The 17,086-nt window shown below is 40.7% G+C and overlaps 1 protein-coding gene across 2 annotated transcripts in view; it reads right to left on the bottom strand.

Moving 5' to 3' along the window:
• The window catches only part of thsd7ab (thrombospondin, type I, domain containing 7Ab), a 195,901-nt gene that overhangs the window by 101,968 nt on the left and 76,847 nt on the right, over positions 1–17,086 (bottom strand). For both annotated transcript variants that reach the window (XM_030750731.1, XM_030750730.1), the window contains exons 3-4: positions 15,186–15,434; positions 13,963–14,147 (exon numbers count right to left, since the gene is read on the bottom strand). In XM_030750731.1, coding sequence (XP_030606591.1) covers positions 13,963–14,147; positions 15,186–15,434 — 434 coding nt within the window. The remainder of the gene's footprint in view (positions 1–13,962; positions 14,148–15,185; positions 15,435–17,086) is intronic.

Genomic DNA, 17,086 nt, shown 5'->3' on the forward strand with positions numbered 1-17,086 from the left:
CTTGGTTAAAAACACGATGATGAAAAGTTACATATCAGAATATCAAAGTATGAAAATGGATTAATCTCCAATTTTCAAGTACTGTAATTAATACTGAAGTGGGTTTTTTAAAAGAAGGAATTTAAGGATTCCTAATAAAAAAACATAAAGAACCTCTCCACATGTTCAACCTGAAGCACTTTATTTCCTGTATCCCAACTGTTCCTACAAGACATCTTAAAGCTCTAAAAGTCTCTCATAGGCAGGAGAGCTGAATCATAAATCCCTCAGAACTGTACAGGGAAAGGCAAGAGGGGCTTTTGAAATGCAAAATATCTAATTCCTCTTACAAATACACTGAAAGTCAAATACTGAGTTTGCTGAGCCACTGTTAATCCACATCTTATTGGAGAACTACACTCTCTTCAATCTTTTAACATCAATCCATTTGTGAATACTAAATTGAGGACCAACAGTGTATCAGCCTCTCTGTAAAAAGGAGAAAAAAAATCCCTATATCCTGTTTCTTTGTTAGTCCATTTCATGGTGTACTCTCCAATGAGTTCATTTCTCTATTGTGCAGACTTGACAACGAAAGGGGAAAAAAAAAAATCCTCAATGCGAGTGCGGCTCACTGTCTGCAGCGGTGGAAAACGTCTCGCTCCGTATTCTGTTTGTGGTGGAACAAAGTTTGTCTCACAGTCCCTTCAAAGCTTTAACTTTTCTGCCCAGCTTTATGCAGAAGAAAACAGAACATCGGTGGAGAAGTAGTCATCCCTGCGCTGGATCTGGAAACAACACTGAGCACTCTGACTAAAGAGCAGAAGTCTGAGCTTGTAATTTTGTACAATTGGCTCGCTGTGATTATGAATCTAAAGCATTACAGCAGCTGGGAGAGACCTTAAAGTGCTGTTATAACAAAAAACAAAAAACCCAAAATATTTTGGATTCAATTTTTTGTATTGAAAGAAGGATATGAGAGGAGAAAAAACAGGAAAGGAAGTAGAGAAAGAGTAGAGCAGAGAATAAAAGCAAAAGGAAACAACAACAGAGACAAATAAGAGAAGAAAGGAAAAGTGAGGAGATGATGAGATGAGATGAGATGAGATGAGATGAGATGAGATGAGATGAGATGAGATGAGATGAGATGAGATGAGATGAGATGAGATGAGATGAGATGAGATGAGATGAGGATATTGGGAAAGAAAACAAGTGTAGGAAGAGAAGAGGAACCAGAGAGGACACAAAGATAGAATAAAGATGAGAAGACAAGAAGAGATGAAAGGAGGACTGAGAAAGGACAACAGGGGTAAGCAAGAGGAGATGCAGATAGGTCACAGAAGAGGAAGTAAAAGGAAAAAAAATCGAAGACAACAGGACACATGATTATGACATCACGTGTCCTGTTGTGGAGAGGAAAAGGAGAGTAAGCAAGAGGAGAAGAAACTGAGGATACTGAGGAGAGGAAAGTATTCAGAGGAAAAGAGAGGAGAAAGGAGGCAGGAGGAGAGGACAAGGAGAAGGAGGACAGGCAGTTTAGGATTGGAAAATATAATCAAATACAGGACAGGAGATGAGGGTAGGATGATAGGAAAGGAAACAAGTAGAAAAGGAGAAGAAATATAGAGACAGCAGGAACCAAAGAGGACAAAAGGATAGGATAAAGAAGCAAAGTAAAGACAAGGGATAGAGTGAAGGGGAGTGAAGAAGAGGAAAAAGGTCAAGAGGAGAGGAAATAAAGACTAGCAAGAGGTAAGAAGGGACAGGAGAAAATTAACATTGACAAGAGAGGGGAGGAAGAGAGGGAGCAATGAGAGAGAGGAGAGGAATGGGGGAGAAGTTAGGGAGCAGAGAGAGGGGAAAAGATAAAATGTGAGAGGAAGAGTATAGGAAACAAGGAAAGAGGAAATGGAAATGAGAGAAGAGACAACAAGGATAGAGGAAAAGGATAAAAGTAAGTGGAGGAGGGGAGAATACAGAAAAGGGGGGGGGGGCCCACAGATGTGGGAGGCATAATTTGGGGAGGTGCAGGCGTTGTAACAGCATGACTAAAAACACCTACCTGTAATCTGGAAGGTGATGGATAGGAGAGGGGGGACACTAGGCTTCTGCTGTCTTTGGGTCTGACCCGCTGCAATTACAAGGGAGATAGCGCTATTAGCTACGCACGCACAGGGGAGACAGAGGCACTATCAAGTAAACACAGAGGGAGGGGAAACGGCACGCCAGAGACAGGCAGAGAGCAATGCAACAGCAACAGCAGGAGAGGCCACACAGAGCGGAGCCTCACATCCCAAACATGTTCAATTAAATGCAGATCAAATCTTCAGTTTGAGTAGAAAGCATAAAATAATTGCTGCGTATGGTTCATTTGTTCCAACATGGCCAAATCAGAGGAAAAGCACGTGGACATTGGGAGCATCCCATTTTATCAGGTTAGATAAGAAAGTTGAAACATAAAAAGAAATTAGTTTAGTTTTTTTTTTTTTTTAAACTTAATGGCAGCAGACCAGGTAATGAAAGTGAAAACAGACATTAGCCGTGGTCATGCAGTGTGACTTTTTAGTCTCTCCGTGTATTTAAAGGAGCAATTAAGCAACTGCTGATATGTTCTTGGCTGTATTTGAAAGCAGCAGATCGATTTTACAGCTACAGAGCTAACTGATGCCTGTTTGCTCACTGTAGACATTTTAATTTATTAGCAACAAATCACACCAATAGCTCTTTCAAGGAACTTTACATTGAAAGGTAAAAACCCTAGAACATTATAGAAAGTGCTCAGTGATCCAATGATTCCCTATAAGCAGGCACTTAATGACACTGGGGGAAGAAAAAAAAAATCTACTTTTTATATATATATGCCCACCAACACCTTTAAAGCGGACACATAAATATGTACAAAAAAACAGAAATCCTAAAAAAAGAAGAAGAAAAAAATATTAGTCTCTTTAGCACAAACTGAACTGCAGTCGTGTGTTTGACAAACTCAGCCAGATGCCACAACTCTGCCCAGCTTCCAAGAGTCTTGTCGTCACAGCGGGGTTGCCAGTTTCTGATGCTACACTGTCTGTATATAGACCAAACCCAGAACCTGTCGTTTGATATGATCGCCGCAGGTTGCTGACTGCACCTGCCAGCCCACGCTATAACTGGAAATGCTGCACAGAAGTGCTCTGTGAATGCATAAAATGGCGTTTGTCTAGAAATACTTCCAGCAGCTTTCCTTTTCTCCTTTATGTACACAAATATTCATGAGAAATGGTGTGGCAGAAATATTGTATATTCATCACTTTCTTGGGATTCAGACTGATCATTTCTGTCACTTATTTTGGCGTACACGCTTATAAGTTTCTCACTAAAAAGAAAAACAAATGAATTTGACATGCAAGTCTCCCTAAATTTACAAAATTTGTTTTTTATATTTTTATGTACTGAATAAGAAAAACTCATGAATAAGACTTAAAAGCTTAAAAGATGTTTGTGCACTGAACCATGTTTCTGGAAACAATGGCTTCTGTCTTCAAAATAGACACTATATTGCTCACATTTATATGAACCTGAGTAACATCCTATCCTTAATCCATACGGTTTAATATGATGGTGGTCCACCCTCTGCAGCTATAACAGCTTCAACTCTTCTGGGAAGGCTTTCCACAGGTTTAGGAGTGTTTATGGGAATTTTTGACCACTCTTTCAGAAGCACATCTGTGAGGTCAGACACTGATGTTGGAGAGAAGGCCTGGCTCACAGTCTCCGCTCTAATTCATCCCAAAGGTGTTGCATCAGGCTGAGGTCAGGACTCTGTGCAGGCCAGTCAAGTTCTTCCACACCAAACTGGCTCATCCATGTCTTTATGGAGCTGCTTTGTGCACTGGTGTGCAGTCATGTTGGAACAGGAAGGGGCCATCCCCAAACTGTTCCCACAGAGTTGGAGCATCAGATTGTCCCAAATGTCTTGGTCTGCTGAAGCATTAAGAGTTCCTTTGACTGGAACTAAGGGGCCGAGCCCAACTCCTGAAAAACACCCCCACACCATAACCCCCCCTCCACCAAACTTTACACTTGGCTCAGTGCAGTCATACAGGTACCGTTCCCCTGGCAACCACCAAACCCAGACTCCTCCATCAGATTGGCAGATGGAGAAGTGTGATTCATCCCTGCAGAGAACACGTCTCCACTGCTCTAGAGTCCAGTGTCAGCGTGCTTTACACCACTGCATCAACGCTTTGCACTGAGCTTGGTGATGTAAGGCTTGGATGCAGCTGCCATGGAAACCCATTCCATGAAGCTCTCTGCACACTGTTCTTGAGGTGATCTGAAGGCCACATGAAGTTTGGAGGTCTGTAATGACTGACTCTGCAGAAAGTTGGTGACCTCTGTGCACCATGCACCCTGGGATCCACTGACACTGCTCCTTGATTTTGCACAGCCTACCACTTCGTAGCTACCAGTCACTTCCACTTTGTTATAATCCCACTAACAGTTGAGTGGAAAATATTTAGTAGTGAGGAAATTTCACAACTGGACTCCTGAGAGCAACCCATTCTTTCACAAATATTTGTAGAAGCAGTCTGCAGACCTAGGTGCTTGGTTTTATACACCTGTGGCCATGGAAGTGACTAGAACACCTGAATTCACTGGTTTGGATGAGTGAGTGAATACCTTTGGCTATATATAACTGCATTAATTCTTCATGGCATAGATTCAACAATGTGCTGGAGGCATTCCTCAGAGATTTTGGGCCATTTTGACATGACGGCATCACACAGCTGCTGTAGATTTGTTGGAGACACAACAAATCTACAGTCACGATGCCAATGATGCCAATTCCCATTCCACCAGGCTGTGGTGTTTAAAATGCTCACTTGGTACTAAGGGGCCCAAAGTGTGCCCTTCTGCATACCTTGGTTGTAACGAGTGATTGTTTGAATTACTGTGAGATTCCTATCAGCTCAAAGCCGTCTTGCCATTCTCCTCTGATATCAACAGGGTATTTTCTTCCAGATAACTGCTGCTTACGGGATATTTTCTCTTTTGTGGACCATTCTCTGTAAACTCTAGAGATGGTTAAAGAGGATAATCTCTGTAGATCAGCAATTTCTGAACTACTCAGACCAACCCATCTGGCACCAACAACCATGCCAAGTAACATAAATCTTTCTTCCCCATTCTGATGCTTTGTTTGAACTTCTGCATGTTATTTTGACCACATCCATATGCCTAAATTGCTGAGTTGCTGTCATGTGATTGGCTGATTCTCAGAAGTGGGAAGCAACAAAGTACAAATAATTTGTTACTGTACTTAAGTAGATTTTTTTCAGATATCTGTACTTTACTTGAGTATTTAATTTTCTGACTACTTTCTACTTTTACTCCCTACATTTTTAAACAAGTATCTGTACTTTCTACTCCTTACATTTTCAAAACAGCCTCATTACTTTAGGTTTAACGCGTCTGAGAAAAGTTTGCATTTCTGTCAAACATCAAACGAATATATCTAACGACGAGCCTAAATGGCGGAACAATAACACATAAGAGACAATCGTATTGGCGTATCCTCCATCCCCAGGGATTACTGCATACAAAGAGATTAAAGAGGGAAAACCACATAATTTATGTATCATTTATAGTGCTATAATAGGGGTTACAGTGGGCCGGACCGAGGGCAGATGTCCGTAAGTTGTGCTCGCGGTACATCCAGCATCTTAGCTAGCGCTACTGAAGAGGAGCGAAAATAAAGGGAGAAACTTGTTGCAGGTAATTTTGAATGCAACGTTTCTAAATACTTTTTTGTACACAAAAATATCTGCAGTTTGTCACACAGTGTGTCTGCTAGCTAAAAGAACTGCTGCTGAGAGAAAAAAGAGAGAAGAAAGAGACAGAAGTTCACTCAGAGATGAGACAAGAGGACAGGAGAGGAAGAAGAGAGGTTAGATTTAAAGGTAAGAACTGCAAAACAAACTGAGGTATGTTGACTTTGTGTAATTCAAAGATTGTATGAAAATACTGCAGTTTAGTGTGTGATAAACAGGTCAGCTTGTTGTACTGTATTTACAGTAAAGCTCTGTGTTGGACTGGAGCACAGTGTTTGTGTTCATGGTCAGAGTTACAGGTTACATCAGTGCAGCAGAGATGAGTTTGAATCAAAGCTGCTGATGCTGAGATTCATTCACTGAATCCAACATTTCTACAGCCTGTATGCTGTCAGTGTAGGGGATGGAGATCAGCTCAGATAGCTGTGAAATACTGGGTTACATCTTTGTGACTTCAGTTCATCCACACAGAGCAGTAAACCTCAGAGCAGCAGCAGCAGCAGGTCAGCTGATCACAGCCTGCACACCAACATCATTTACTGCAGCTCACAATAGAAAGCTGTGATCCCCATGCAGAGCCACTACAGCTGATCTTAGGGTTCCTCCACCTTCTGAATCCCACTGTAACCCCTGAGTATCCTCATGTTGGTGTTTAGGTGGAGGCACAGTCACCCTCTACAGAGAACAGAGCTGTGTTTAAATTAACTTTGACAGTTTGTGTCCTACATAACAGATTCAAGCTGAATGCATTCATTAGGAAAAAAATTTAGATTGGAATAACGTTTGTATTCTCATATATAATAAGGTTCAGTTAGCTTTACAGAAAAATAGCTGGTAGAAATGTCCTCCAAAGAGCTACTTTTACTTTCTTACTATGAGTACATTTCAGAGCCTGTACTTTTTTACTTTTACTTAAGTAAAGAAGTTGAAACAGTACTTCAACTTTTACCAAAGTATTTTTTAACTATTACGTAAGTACAGAATGTCTGTATGTTTGCCACTTCTGCTGATTCTATGTTTAAGTTAACAAGCAGTTAAGAGACCAGTGAGTGTAAGTGCACGTATATAATGTTTATATTTACAGTCGTAAACTATTTATGGAGATCATAGTAGAAACACTAAAACATACTATAATGCTTATGATTTATACAGCTTAGAACTGTAACTGTATTCTTACTGTAAGAAACTGCTGTTGTAGATTAATGTAGTTACACTGTAAAATAAGTTAAAAGCCAAAAAAAAAAAAAATGCAGTGCCAGCACTTTCCTGTAATTTAACAGGGAAATGTGATAAGTGTAAGAAAACGGATGGATGGAATTTCTTATAGTACAGGAACATTTTTGAGCTAAGCTAGTTGATCCCCTTGATACTAGCCCGAACGTTAAGCTAGGCTAACTTTGCCCTGCCTCCAGCTATTAATTTAATGGGGAGACATGACACTGATATTCTTTTCATCTTGCCCTTGTAAAGACAGTGAGAAGCACAGGTTTTCAAAATGGAGAACAACTTCTATATGTTCTGCCAGTCTAATCACCTACTGAGATTTCAGTCCCACCTGAGTTCAGAATACATCCACATGCTTCAGCATACCAACTACCAGCGTTACTCATGCTCAGGTGACATTACTGAGGCTGTGATACTGATCTGGGGTCAAATCGATGCTTCTCCCCCATAAAGATTATAGTTAAGATTTAGGAGGTGGTAAGCTCATTTCAGATCCTAGCTTGAGGGCATCTTCTGCCCTTTTGCACAGTGATATTTATGCATGAGACAGGGGGGAACGAGAGCTCTGGTTGCAGCAAACACCACTGAGCCACTGTCTGCCTCTCTGTCTCAGTGGTGTACTGTGAGATTACCCCCTAACAGAGGGAGAAGAAATCCTGCACCAAGAAGATAAGAACTTTGTGAATGTTTGTCTGTGTTCACACGTTCTCACACACAAGTCACACACATCTCTCTCACCTCACTCTCAACATGCTTGTATAGATTATTCTTTAACAGAGTGTATGGACACCTTACATGTACAGCATACTCTCTCTATACATAATAGAACTTCGTCTGGAAGGTTATACATTATTTCTTTTATTACGCGTTTTGAACAGTGTCTGTCTATGGATTTAATCTTGGCTACCTGACTCATTATTCTTTAATCATAGCTGACACACAGAGAACCAAAGGACCACCGATCAATTCGACCACTGTAAAACAAAAAAAGGGTAAAGCAGCTGCACTGCTAACTCTCCCTTTACAACTCATTTCCCTTTACTTTATTCAACATTACATAAAATAAATTAGATTGATATTAGAACCATTCAAGAAATATTGCAAAGCATCAGTGTTGGGACAATAAATCTCTGACAGATGAAACAGCAATGACTTATTTCAGAGCAGTTTTTAAAGCTTTTTCAGCATCAGGTCTAAACACCTGGAGTGGGTTCCACATATTATTCTTCGATTTCTACATTTCTTTCTTTTAAATTCTGAGTCAAACTTATTTCTGCTAACAAAAGCATAAGCAGGGATTGTCTTATGCATAGTCCAATCAGATGGTTTAAGATGGGCTAATTATCTCAAACTTCATTGATCTAGGTGTGATTTTGAAGAATTATATTGTTTAATTAGAAGTTCTGAATAGGAAGCTTACAGTTATGCTAACCTGGCTCACAACATTGTCTACTGGGTTAGTAACAGCATTCTAATCATACAGTTCTCAATAACAAATTATGGCAGTATAAAAATATTTCTGGTGAAACCCGCTTTAGTTGATTGGTGTAGAAATCTCCACTTCTACTCACTTTCTCAGGGAGCCAGTAAATCAAGTGCTTTTGCTAAGCAGTGTCTGTCTGCCGCTCAGCAGTAAGGGTGTACTTAGTCCTCAAAAAACTTTACATGACAATACCTGTTAAAATTACACTACCAAAATTAAAAGAAATTAGTACCAGCACCTGAAAAACAGGTTATTTTATTTTTGACGTTTCTAGATTAAACACCTTCCTTCTACACCTTGACGAAGGCGCAGGTTCATACATGTCAGCATATTTTAATGTTTTTAATGTCTTTATTGGTTTTCAAAACCTAACTAAAATACTTGGACTTGGATGTTTTATCCTATTTTTTGATCATAATCTTGTTTTGAGGAATGTGAGTAATGCTCTAATAGGAACCATATGTTTGGCCAAGCTTCAGTAATTAACCTTTAATAGTATTAAGATATATGTAGCCTGCTTGTGACTAATGTTGAAGGTGTTTAAATGGAAAGTTTGGATGCATCAAAGTGAAGAGATGGTTGTCTCACACCCCAACCCCCCAACACATGTTAGTACCAGATAAGGAACTTCCTGTTGTGTTCAGTTAACGTCACCAGGCAGACAATAGGCAGAGTCGGTTATAAGTAGTGTTCAGAGGAACCGCCCGGTGAGCAGTTCTTTCATGCAACCCTTATTGCGACTTGTTTGTAATTGCTCCAGCTTATAAGTTTATTAAAACCACATTAATCCAGATCATTTCTCCTGGTTATTGTTTAAGAATTTCCTAGAAAGTGGGAATTTTCCTATCATGCTCCTGTTATTTCCTTAACTTCCTCCACCTGCTTGCAAGAGAAGATCATCTTTCTTCATTTGACACCAGCTGCAAGTGGGCATCTCACTTCCTCTTAGACTTTGTCCCTCGCTCTCACGTGATCAGCACAGTTGAGCTCCATAAGCTTAGTTTCAACTAATGTCTTTAGCACCTTCCTTAAGAGGACAGCTTTGACTCTAAGCTGGCTTGACGAGCGTCAGAAATGGAGGCCTTTACACTTGTGTCCACAGACAAGTCAAAGCAGGTCACACAACCAGACAAATCCCAGATGTAAAGGGAGGGGCTGCCGGTAAAAGGTCGTTTAAAATGTTTACATGACAAGCTCACGATATATCCACAGTGTGATGCAGTATTTGAAGACAGAAGATGAAAAGAGAATACTACAGTCACTGTTAATAAAAATCAAGCAGTCATGACACATATTTGGGCATAAACTGAGTCAACATGTTGGCTGCTACAAGCACACGATATGCAGTTATCTGCTACCAACCCACCAAGGGCCTGCAGCTTTTCTATACTATGTGTGTGGGGGATTGGAGGATGCCAGAGTGTCACGTAACAGTGCTTGATCAAATCTATTTGAGTTACCCTTGAGAATTGGACTGATTTGTTTCAGGCTGTGTGATGCTGTAGTATCTGATGTATGCAGCCGTGGGTATACTATAGAGGAAAGACGGTCAACAGCCTCCTGAGATCAATATGTGCTCTTGACAAAATTAGATTTCTTTGACAAATTATCTGTATAAGGTTTATATAATTGAAGAGCAGAGCACAAAAACAACACCGCAAAATAAAATCACTTGGAAAAGCGAGAGCGATCGAGCAGAGGGTTAGTTTAAATGACTTTACTTGTAAACATCCACCAAGTCTGAGTCCCAACTTGGTGTTTCCCCATGCATGTAAGAATAAGCATGTTTCAAATAATCAATTTGTTGCCTAGATTTTTCTGATTGGTTCAAGTAGCAAAACTTGGAAGCCTGACAGGCTTTACAACCCATTCAGAAACGTGTTTATGAACCTGTCAGCAACTATTTGAGACTTTCTGCATGGCATCTGCAACTGTTAGCATGAATGGCACATATACAGCATGTCAATATAAAAGCATACTGATGTTCTAATGTGTTTCTTCTTACACCATCACCAATTCCCAGTGAAATGATCATGAAGTACGTGCTGCAACAACAATGTCACGATACTGTGGGGTATAGAGTACAAGCTTTACAACATAATACTGTCAGTTGTTACAGAAATGGACAGCCATTTATACACCACTTCTCCGGTCCCACTGACCACCAAGTGCTCTACACAATGAGACACATTTACCCTCACATCGTGCTTTATCCTATGCACTTTAAGCACTTTATTGATCTAACACCCACACCTGCAGCCAGTTTAAAAGAACCAGTTACCTCAACAAGCATGTTTTTGGACTGCGGGATGAAATCCCACCAGGCTAGAACACACAAACCCCACACTGCAGCTTCCTGCTGCCAAATTACAGTGCTAACCACTGCATGGAGGTGCACACCATCAAGCTGTCATTCTAGTATTCCTCCTGTAGTGCCTATAGACTTAAGTTGTACTATACACTATACTAATATTACACTAAAGTACTGCGTATTTTAACTATAAACCACCCCTCGAGGTTACTACTGGGACTTGCAGCATGATTTTGCTTAGATGAGTTATGAAAAACGAGACTTTAACTAAAATGAAAAAGAAAACTAGAAACTCAGCGACGCAGTGAGTCATCCGGCTCATGATCCATCACAATTCACAGGTTCTTGTAATATTTGACCCCAGAAAGAAAGTTGTGCTTTGTTGTCATTGGTTGGCTATAATGCACAAACTAATAAGAATTCAAATCCACTGAAAAGTCAGACAGGCTTGGAAACAGTTTTATCCAGGATAAATTAATCCGGTTTCACTAAAACCCGACCAGTCCTCTGGGAGAGTAGTGATTCTTGTAACAATGGAAAAGTGTTGATAAAACAACCAATATGATCTTGACCTTGTGGACAGTTTGGGTGAAAACCCATGATGTGATCATTAAGTCCAACTTTCGCTAAAATCTGACCAGTATTCTGGGAGGAACAGCAAATCTCGTGAACTGTGGAGGGACAGACGATGATGGACACCTCGTCATCTCACAAACTCATCGGTCCTTAAGCCGGATGAGTAAAAAATACTTTAAAATCCTGTAAGACTGCACAGAAGCATCACCATTTTCAGTAAATGTTTCAAATTTCCTGTATTTTCTATTCCCATAATTGATACAGAATATCACTAAAGTTCGGAAGCCATGTTTGCAGAAAAGCCACCCTACTGGCTGTGTGACTCCATATGAAATCAATTAAAATATATGTATAAAAAAATAACTGGATGCAAACAGATCAGAATTTGCTCTGAAGAGAATTAAAATGAAGTAAATGTCCATATTCACATATTAAAACCTCTCTTCAGGTACCAAGGAGCTGGTCCTATTAATAAACAGAGATACAGTAAGAAGAAGTAGTTTTTTTCCCCCCCTTACATTCTGGGGGAAAATGAGAGGAAAACATGGCGCTCCGGCTCTGTCAGATGAGTCAGAGGCTGAGCTGTGGCACAGACAAACTCTGTGCACAGTCACAGGTTGCTGACTTCAGTATATATGTCTGTACAGTCGATTCAGACAAGAGACTAAAAAAAGCAAAAGCTGAAGACTGTGAATGAGTCACTGGCCTCAAAGAAGAAACCTTATATATTAGCACTTTTACAGGAACATATTATATGTTAAAGAGCATATTTTATTACCAATCTGACTTTTCCCTCCATAGAGAGTACTAATCCAATATCAGTGATCTCTTCTTTTCCTAAATGTCACTCTTTGGAATTGACTGGGGCTGTCTTTATGTAATAGAGGGGCACGTCTCTCTTCAATACACCGGGAAAAAGTGAATGCACTGTAGCCCACATTATTTAATCAATCATTAGCAGTCCTGAGGTTAACACCAAAGTAACTCCTCAGAGTTTAGTGTTAGTTTTGCAGTCCATCATTTACCTTTTTTCCCCCCCCAACTAATCCATCAGTTACTATTAATATTTTACTATATTTTTTGTGAGAAAAAAAAAATCCCTGCATGTTTGTTTTGGTTTCTGTCCTTTGCGAGTCACTGCATAGTAGTGTCAACTGCAGCTCAGCTGAGAAGAAGAAAGCTTTTAGTCTGTGGAGGTGTGCATAATTTCGAATTTGTAGGTGAAGAGGACATGAACAACATCACAGTCAAATCATGTTGTACCTGGGTGATAGTAAGTGTCTGACACTTGTAAAGAGATCTACTTCAAATTTTAAGAAGCACTTGCCAAGTAGAGAGGTCTACAACACTGGTGGCCCATTAAGGAGGAGAATGATAAAAGTGCTTCAGCTCCAGCTTATATGTCAGCTAAAAAAAAAAAGTCCTGCTGAGAGTCATGCTAAAATGCTTGTTGCTGGTTATATGGTGGAGGAAAAGCTACCAATATTAACTACCTGTGAAATGAAGCACAGTCAGTACATCTAAAGTGCATCTATAGCAGGCCACACAGCCTCTTTAAAATATAACCAGCCAATGACAAAGGGGTGATTATTCATATCAACTCAAACTAATGACTTTTTTTGAGTTGGTAACAGTGTAACTTTACAGATTGCTTTTAATGTCAGTATTCATGGTCTCAGTCACAAGGCTGAGTCATTCTGAATGCGATATGAGGACCATTTTTTACAATGCGGTTCCCAAAGGATGATCAAGATTTTTTGGGGGGTGGGCCTGCCTTGTGATTGATGCTCAGCTCAGGGCTTCACACTGGGACTTCAGTAACTAGTGTGTGACATCACCGTGCCGACGCCCATCTCTTTTGCCCCACAGGTATAAGGGAACATGTGGTCAGAGATGGATGTTACTCTCAAAAACTGGCAGCTGCAGGCCTCAGTCGCACAGGCCTAGAGATCAGTCAGGTAACCTCTGGTCACTAGGGGAAAATGTGCAATCCCTGACCACTTGGTGTGTAGTTGCTGGCCATCAAATCAATCACAAAGAGTGAAATCAATCACAAAGAGTGTGCTGGACCAAAAACCAGACTGTGATTGCTTTGGTCACTAGCATTTTTGCCTCAGTAACCTGTAGTTTGGAAGACGCTAATTTGTCTACAAATACTGGCAGTGAAACTTTAAAAGGTTCTTAAAAACCTTCAGATTAATAGTTGTTCTATACTGCAACCAACACGTTTCAAAAGGTGAAATTTTTAATTTCACGATTTCACTGAAAATTGGCATCTTCCATGCAAAATACAGGCAATCACAGCTGCAACCAAAGCAATCTTTTATGACCAATTTCACGTAGTGACCGCCAGCAACCATTTTCTAAATGGCCAGTACCTGATCTACAGTATATGATCGGTTCTCTGTCACTGATACCAAACAGGCCAGAACAATCAATACGTTTTTGAGGGTCTGTAATAGGTTCAATGAAGGGAATGGAAATCCCATTTTTTAAAATTCCAAATCAGGCATCAGGTACTAACTCAAAAGTTAATATACATAAAACAGGGTCTTTGGTAATACTGTTGACTTTACCTTTGTCCTTTTCTCGAAGGTCGTTGAGGTATTTTAGAAGCTCAGCGTTGGCCTGGACACAATAAACTTCCCTCGTCTGCAAGCCTCCCCCACAAAGCCCCGTCACGTTGCTACGTCGACGGTCTTGTTGGCTCAGCAATGAGTCGATCCGGCAGTCGCTCCACTCTGTGGTTCTCCAGGTGTAACTACAAGGTGAATGTGCAACAGCACGAAGGATGGACAAGAGTGAGCGAGCAAGCATGGGAGTACTGCAGCGTCAGAATAAGGACATTTACAGTCTTGTAGACCACTTCAGAACAATGCTGCACATTCACAACCAATGTAGTCTACACAGTCTACTGTACAGGCTATACAGGGATGTGGAGCACCATTTTACATCTGCCTGCTTTCCTGTGGTTCCGTAATGATCAGGTCGAGTGGTTATAAACTGGTTTGTTTCGATACAGTCTACTAAAAGCTTGCTAACAACTTCTGAGAGAAAGAAAGAAGTGCTGCCATCTGCAGCCCTGGATACTTGCAACATCTTAGATCCGGCATTAATAAAAAATGAATAGTTATTCTGGCTGTTTCTGGAGCCAACTAGCAGAGGCAGGCACTATTTAATTGTCTAGTTGACTAGTTGCACATATCCTTAACAGAAACATCCAGAAATGCCAGGATGGGATTAGGATCACGTACTCTTATAAGTTGATAAATGCTGAGACTGAGCCATCTGTGAGGACGCTTTTACATTTTTGTGCATGGGTGTGTGTTGTTTGTGGAATTAGAATATCCTCACAGTCTCCGTCCATTTGTCTTTACTCTGTGTCTGGCACCAGCCCAAGCACTTATACTAATCTGTCTCAATATGCCGTCTCACTTACACACATACACACAAATAAACACACACGGGCCACCCAGGAGAGCAAATTAGCTGGGTGGTGTGTGTAAAGAGAACTCAGCAGGAAGCATGTGCAGCCTCAGCCAGGTCAATACCAAACACACTGTATTTGTGCCTGAGCCTTATATGAATCCCTGCAGTGTTTCTTAATCATGCTGTAACTAAAGAGGTCGGTATCATCACAACATTACATCCCTGTGAAACATGAGCTCCTGTTGTGCACCATGCTATGAACCCCACATTTAGACTTTACTCAAAAAAAAAAAACCAAACAAAAAAAAAAACCCTGTTTACTCCCAGCTGTGCTCCCTGAATCTCTTCCCTATCATCAGGAGGAACTCACGTGGCACAGGGCGGTACAGATTCACCCTGAGGTTCACAAGACTCAGATTCCTCGAGAGGTGGGCACTCCGCCCCCTCACCCACGGGGAACTGGAGCACCTGTCTGCTCCGAGTCCGATTGCCTCTGGGAGACTCGGGGTTCACGCAGGTTTTGGTGCAGGGGCTCCAACTGGTCCAGTCGGTAACCTTGCAGTCCTTGGGGAGAACGCATGACTGGATGGTGAGTGGAAGGTCCCTTGGTAAGCACATGCTGGGAAAAGATAAAGAGAGATGACAAAATGTAACTTAGAATATGAATCTACATGAAATCTGACTGCTAGGCAAAATAAACAACTTCTACTTTCAGCTCAAACAGGACTGCTAATGCTGAATGTACGTACTTGTAAATCAGACCTTTGAGAATGAAGTATCATCACCCCCACTAAAACCACAGCTTTCCATTCCTACACTGTGGTATTTATGCAGGTTAATCAAACCTGCGACTAGATGTTTCTCTGTCTGTTGTGCCTGACATACTGCTGCTTTACTCTTAATCCATCCATTCATCCACCCTCTTTCACAACTGCTCATCCAATTCAGGGTTGGGTGGTGGGGTACACCCTGGACAGGCTATCACTACTCTCTTTAAGGTCCACTTAATAGTGAAATTATAAAGTTCACACTATTATTTCCATTATTTACTGTGTGGAAGGGAAAAAAATGGGAGTGAAGTAGCAAACAAACTAATCTCAAATGTGTTCTGTTTAGTTCATTTGCTCAGGTTTTGCTTTACCTTCCTGTTAGCTTGGCGATGCTGTGACACCATGAGTGCAGAGGGTTACTGCATTCATGACTGTCACTGCATCAGCAGACAGGATTGTTCAAAGTAATAAAATATCAGTAACTATGTTTCATTTAGGAGGCTAAAGTGTTAGAATTACAAAAAAAAAAAAATACATATGGAGTTTAGTTGACATAAAAGAGCATCACGGAAAGGGAAAATATTTAAGTTTATTTAATAAGCTCTTTATGTAATCCAAAGGTTTGAATTGGAAAACATTTGAAACGGCCATATTAGAAATGGTCATGACCATATCAGTATGTGCAGCTAATCCATGTGAACCAAAAGCTCCGACCACGCACCGCTTTAAACACGAAGTTTGAGACGGTTTTTTTGTTTTTCCTATCTTTAGCTCTGTGTGATGCCAGTGAGAGCAGACAACCATAACGTGGTCATCTCAGGCACACACCTCTGGCTGTGCGGGGAGAAGCCCACCCACCTGCTGTCCGAGCCGTGGCTTGTTTCAGACAGTGGATGAACTGAGGGGCTGTGGCAAGTATATGATTGTGAATGATGCAAAGCTACTCTAATAGAGTCAAAGAAAAATAAATGGAGCTGGAAATGAGTATAGGAAATCTAGCTTAAGCTGTTCAATTAAAAAATATGAAGAATACTATAAGTCATGCCAATTTATTAGGATAGAATAATCCTGTTGGATATATGTTCACATTTAGCATATAGATACACAGTTCTTGGCAAGAATTGTGTAAGTGAATGCAATGGTATTTTTTTTCTTAATAAAAAAAAAGATTGCCTATCAACATTTTTGAAAACTGCCTGCAGACTCACTGACTTAATGAATCCACTTAACATTTCACTATTATACTTCTTCATCCAAGTAGTGCAGTGTGCAGCTCGCTGACGCGTCACTACAATGGAGCTGCCGTATTCAGCCAGCTCTCAGTTCCACTTTAACGTCAATGTGCCGAGTTGCCCGTCGGTTTATGTCTTTGCATCAGCAGATGCGTGACACCACACATGAAGCTTTGAACTTTCCGCCCTTGACTGCCATTAGCTTCTCATTAGCATACACACCGCATAATCAGTTTCACATTAAGAGTAAAAAAAAAAAGGAGTAGTAT

The sequence above is a fragment of the Archocentrus centrarchus genome, chromosome 16 (genome assembly GCF_007364275.1).
Source record: "Archocentrus centrarchus isolate MPI-CPG fArcCen1 chromosome 16, fArcCen1, whole genome shotgun sequence".
NCBI classification, from domain to species: Eukaryota; Metazoa; Chordata; class Actinopteri; order Cichliformes; family Cichlidae; genus Archocentrus; species Archocentrus centrarchus.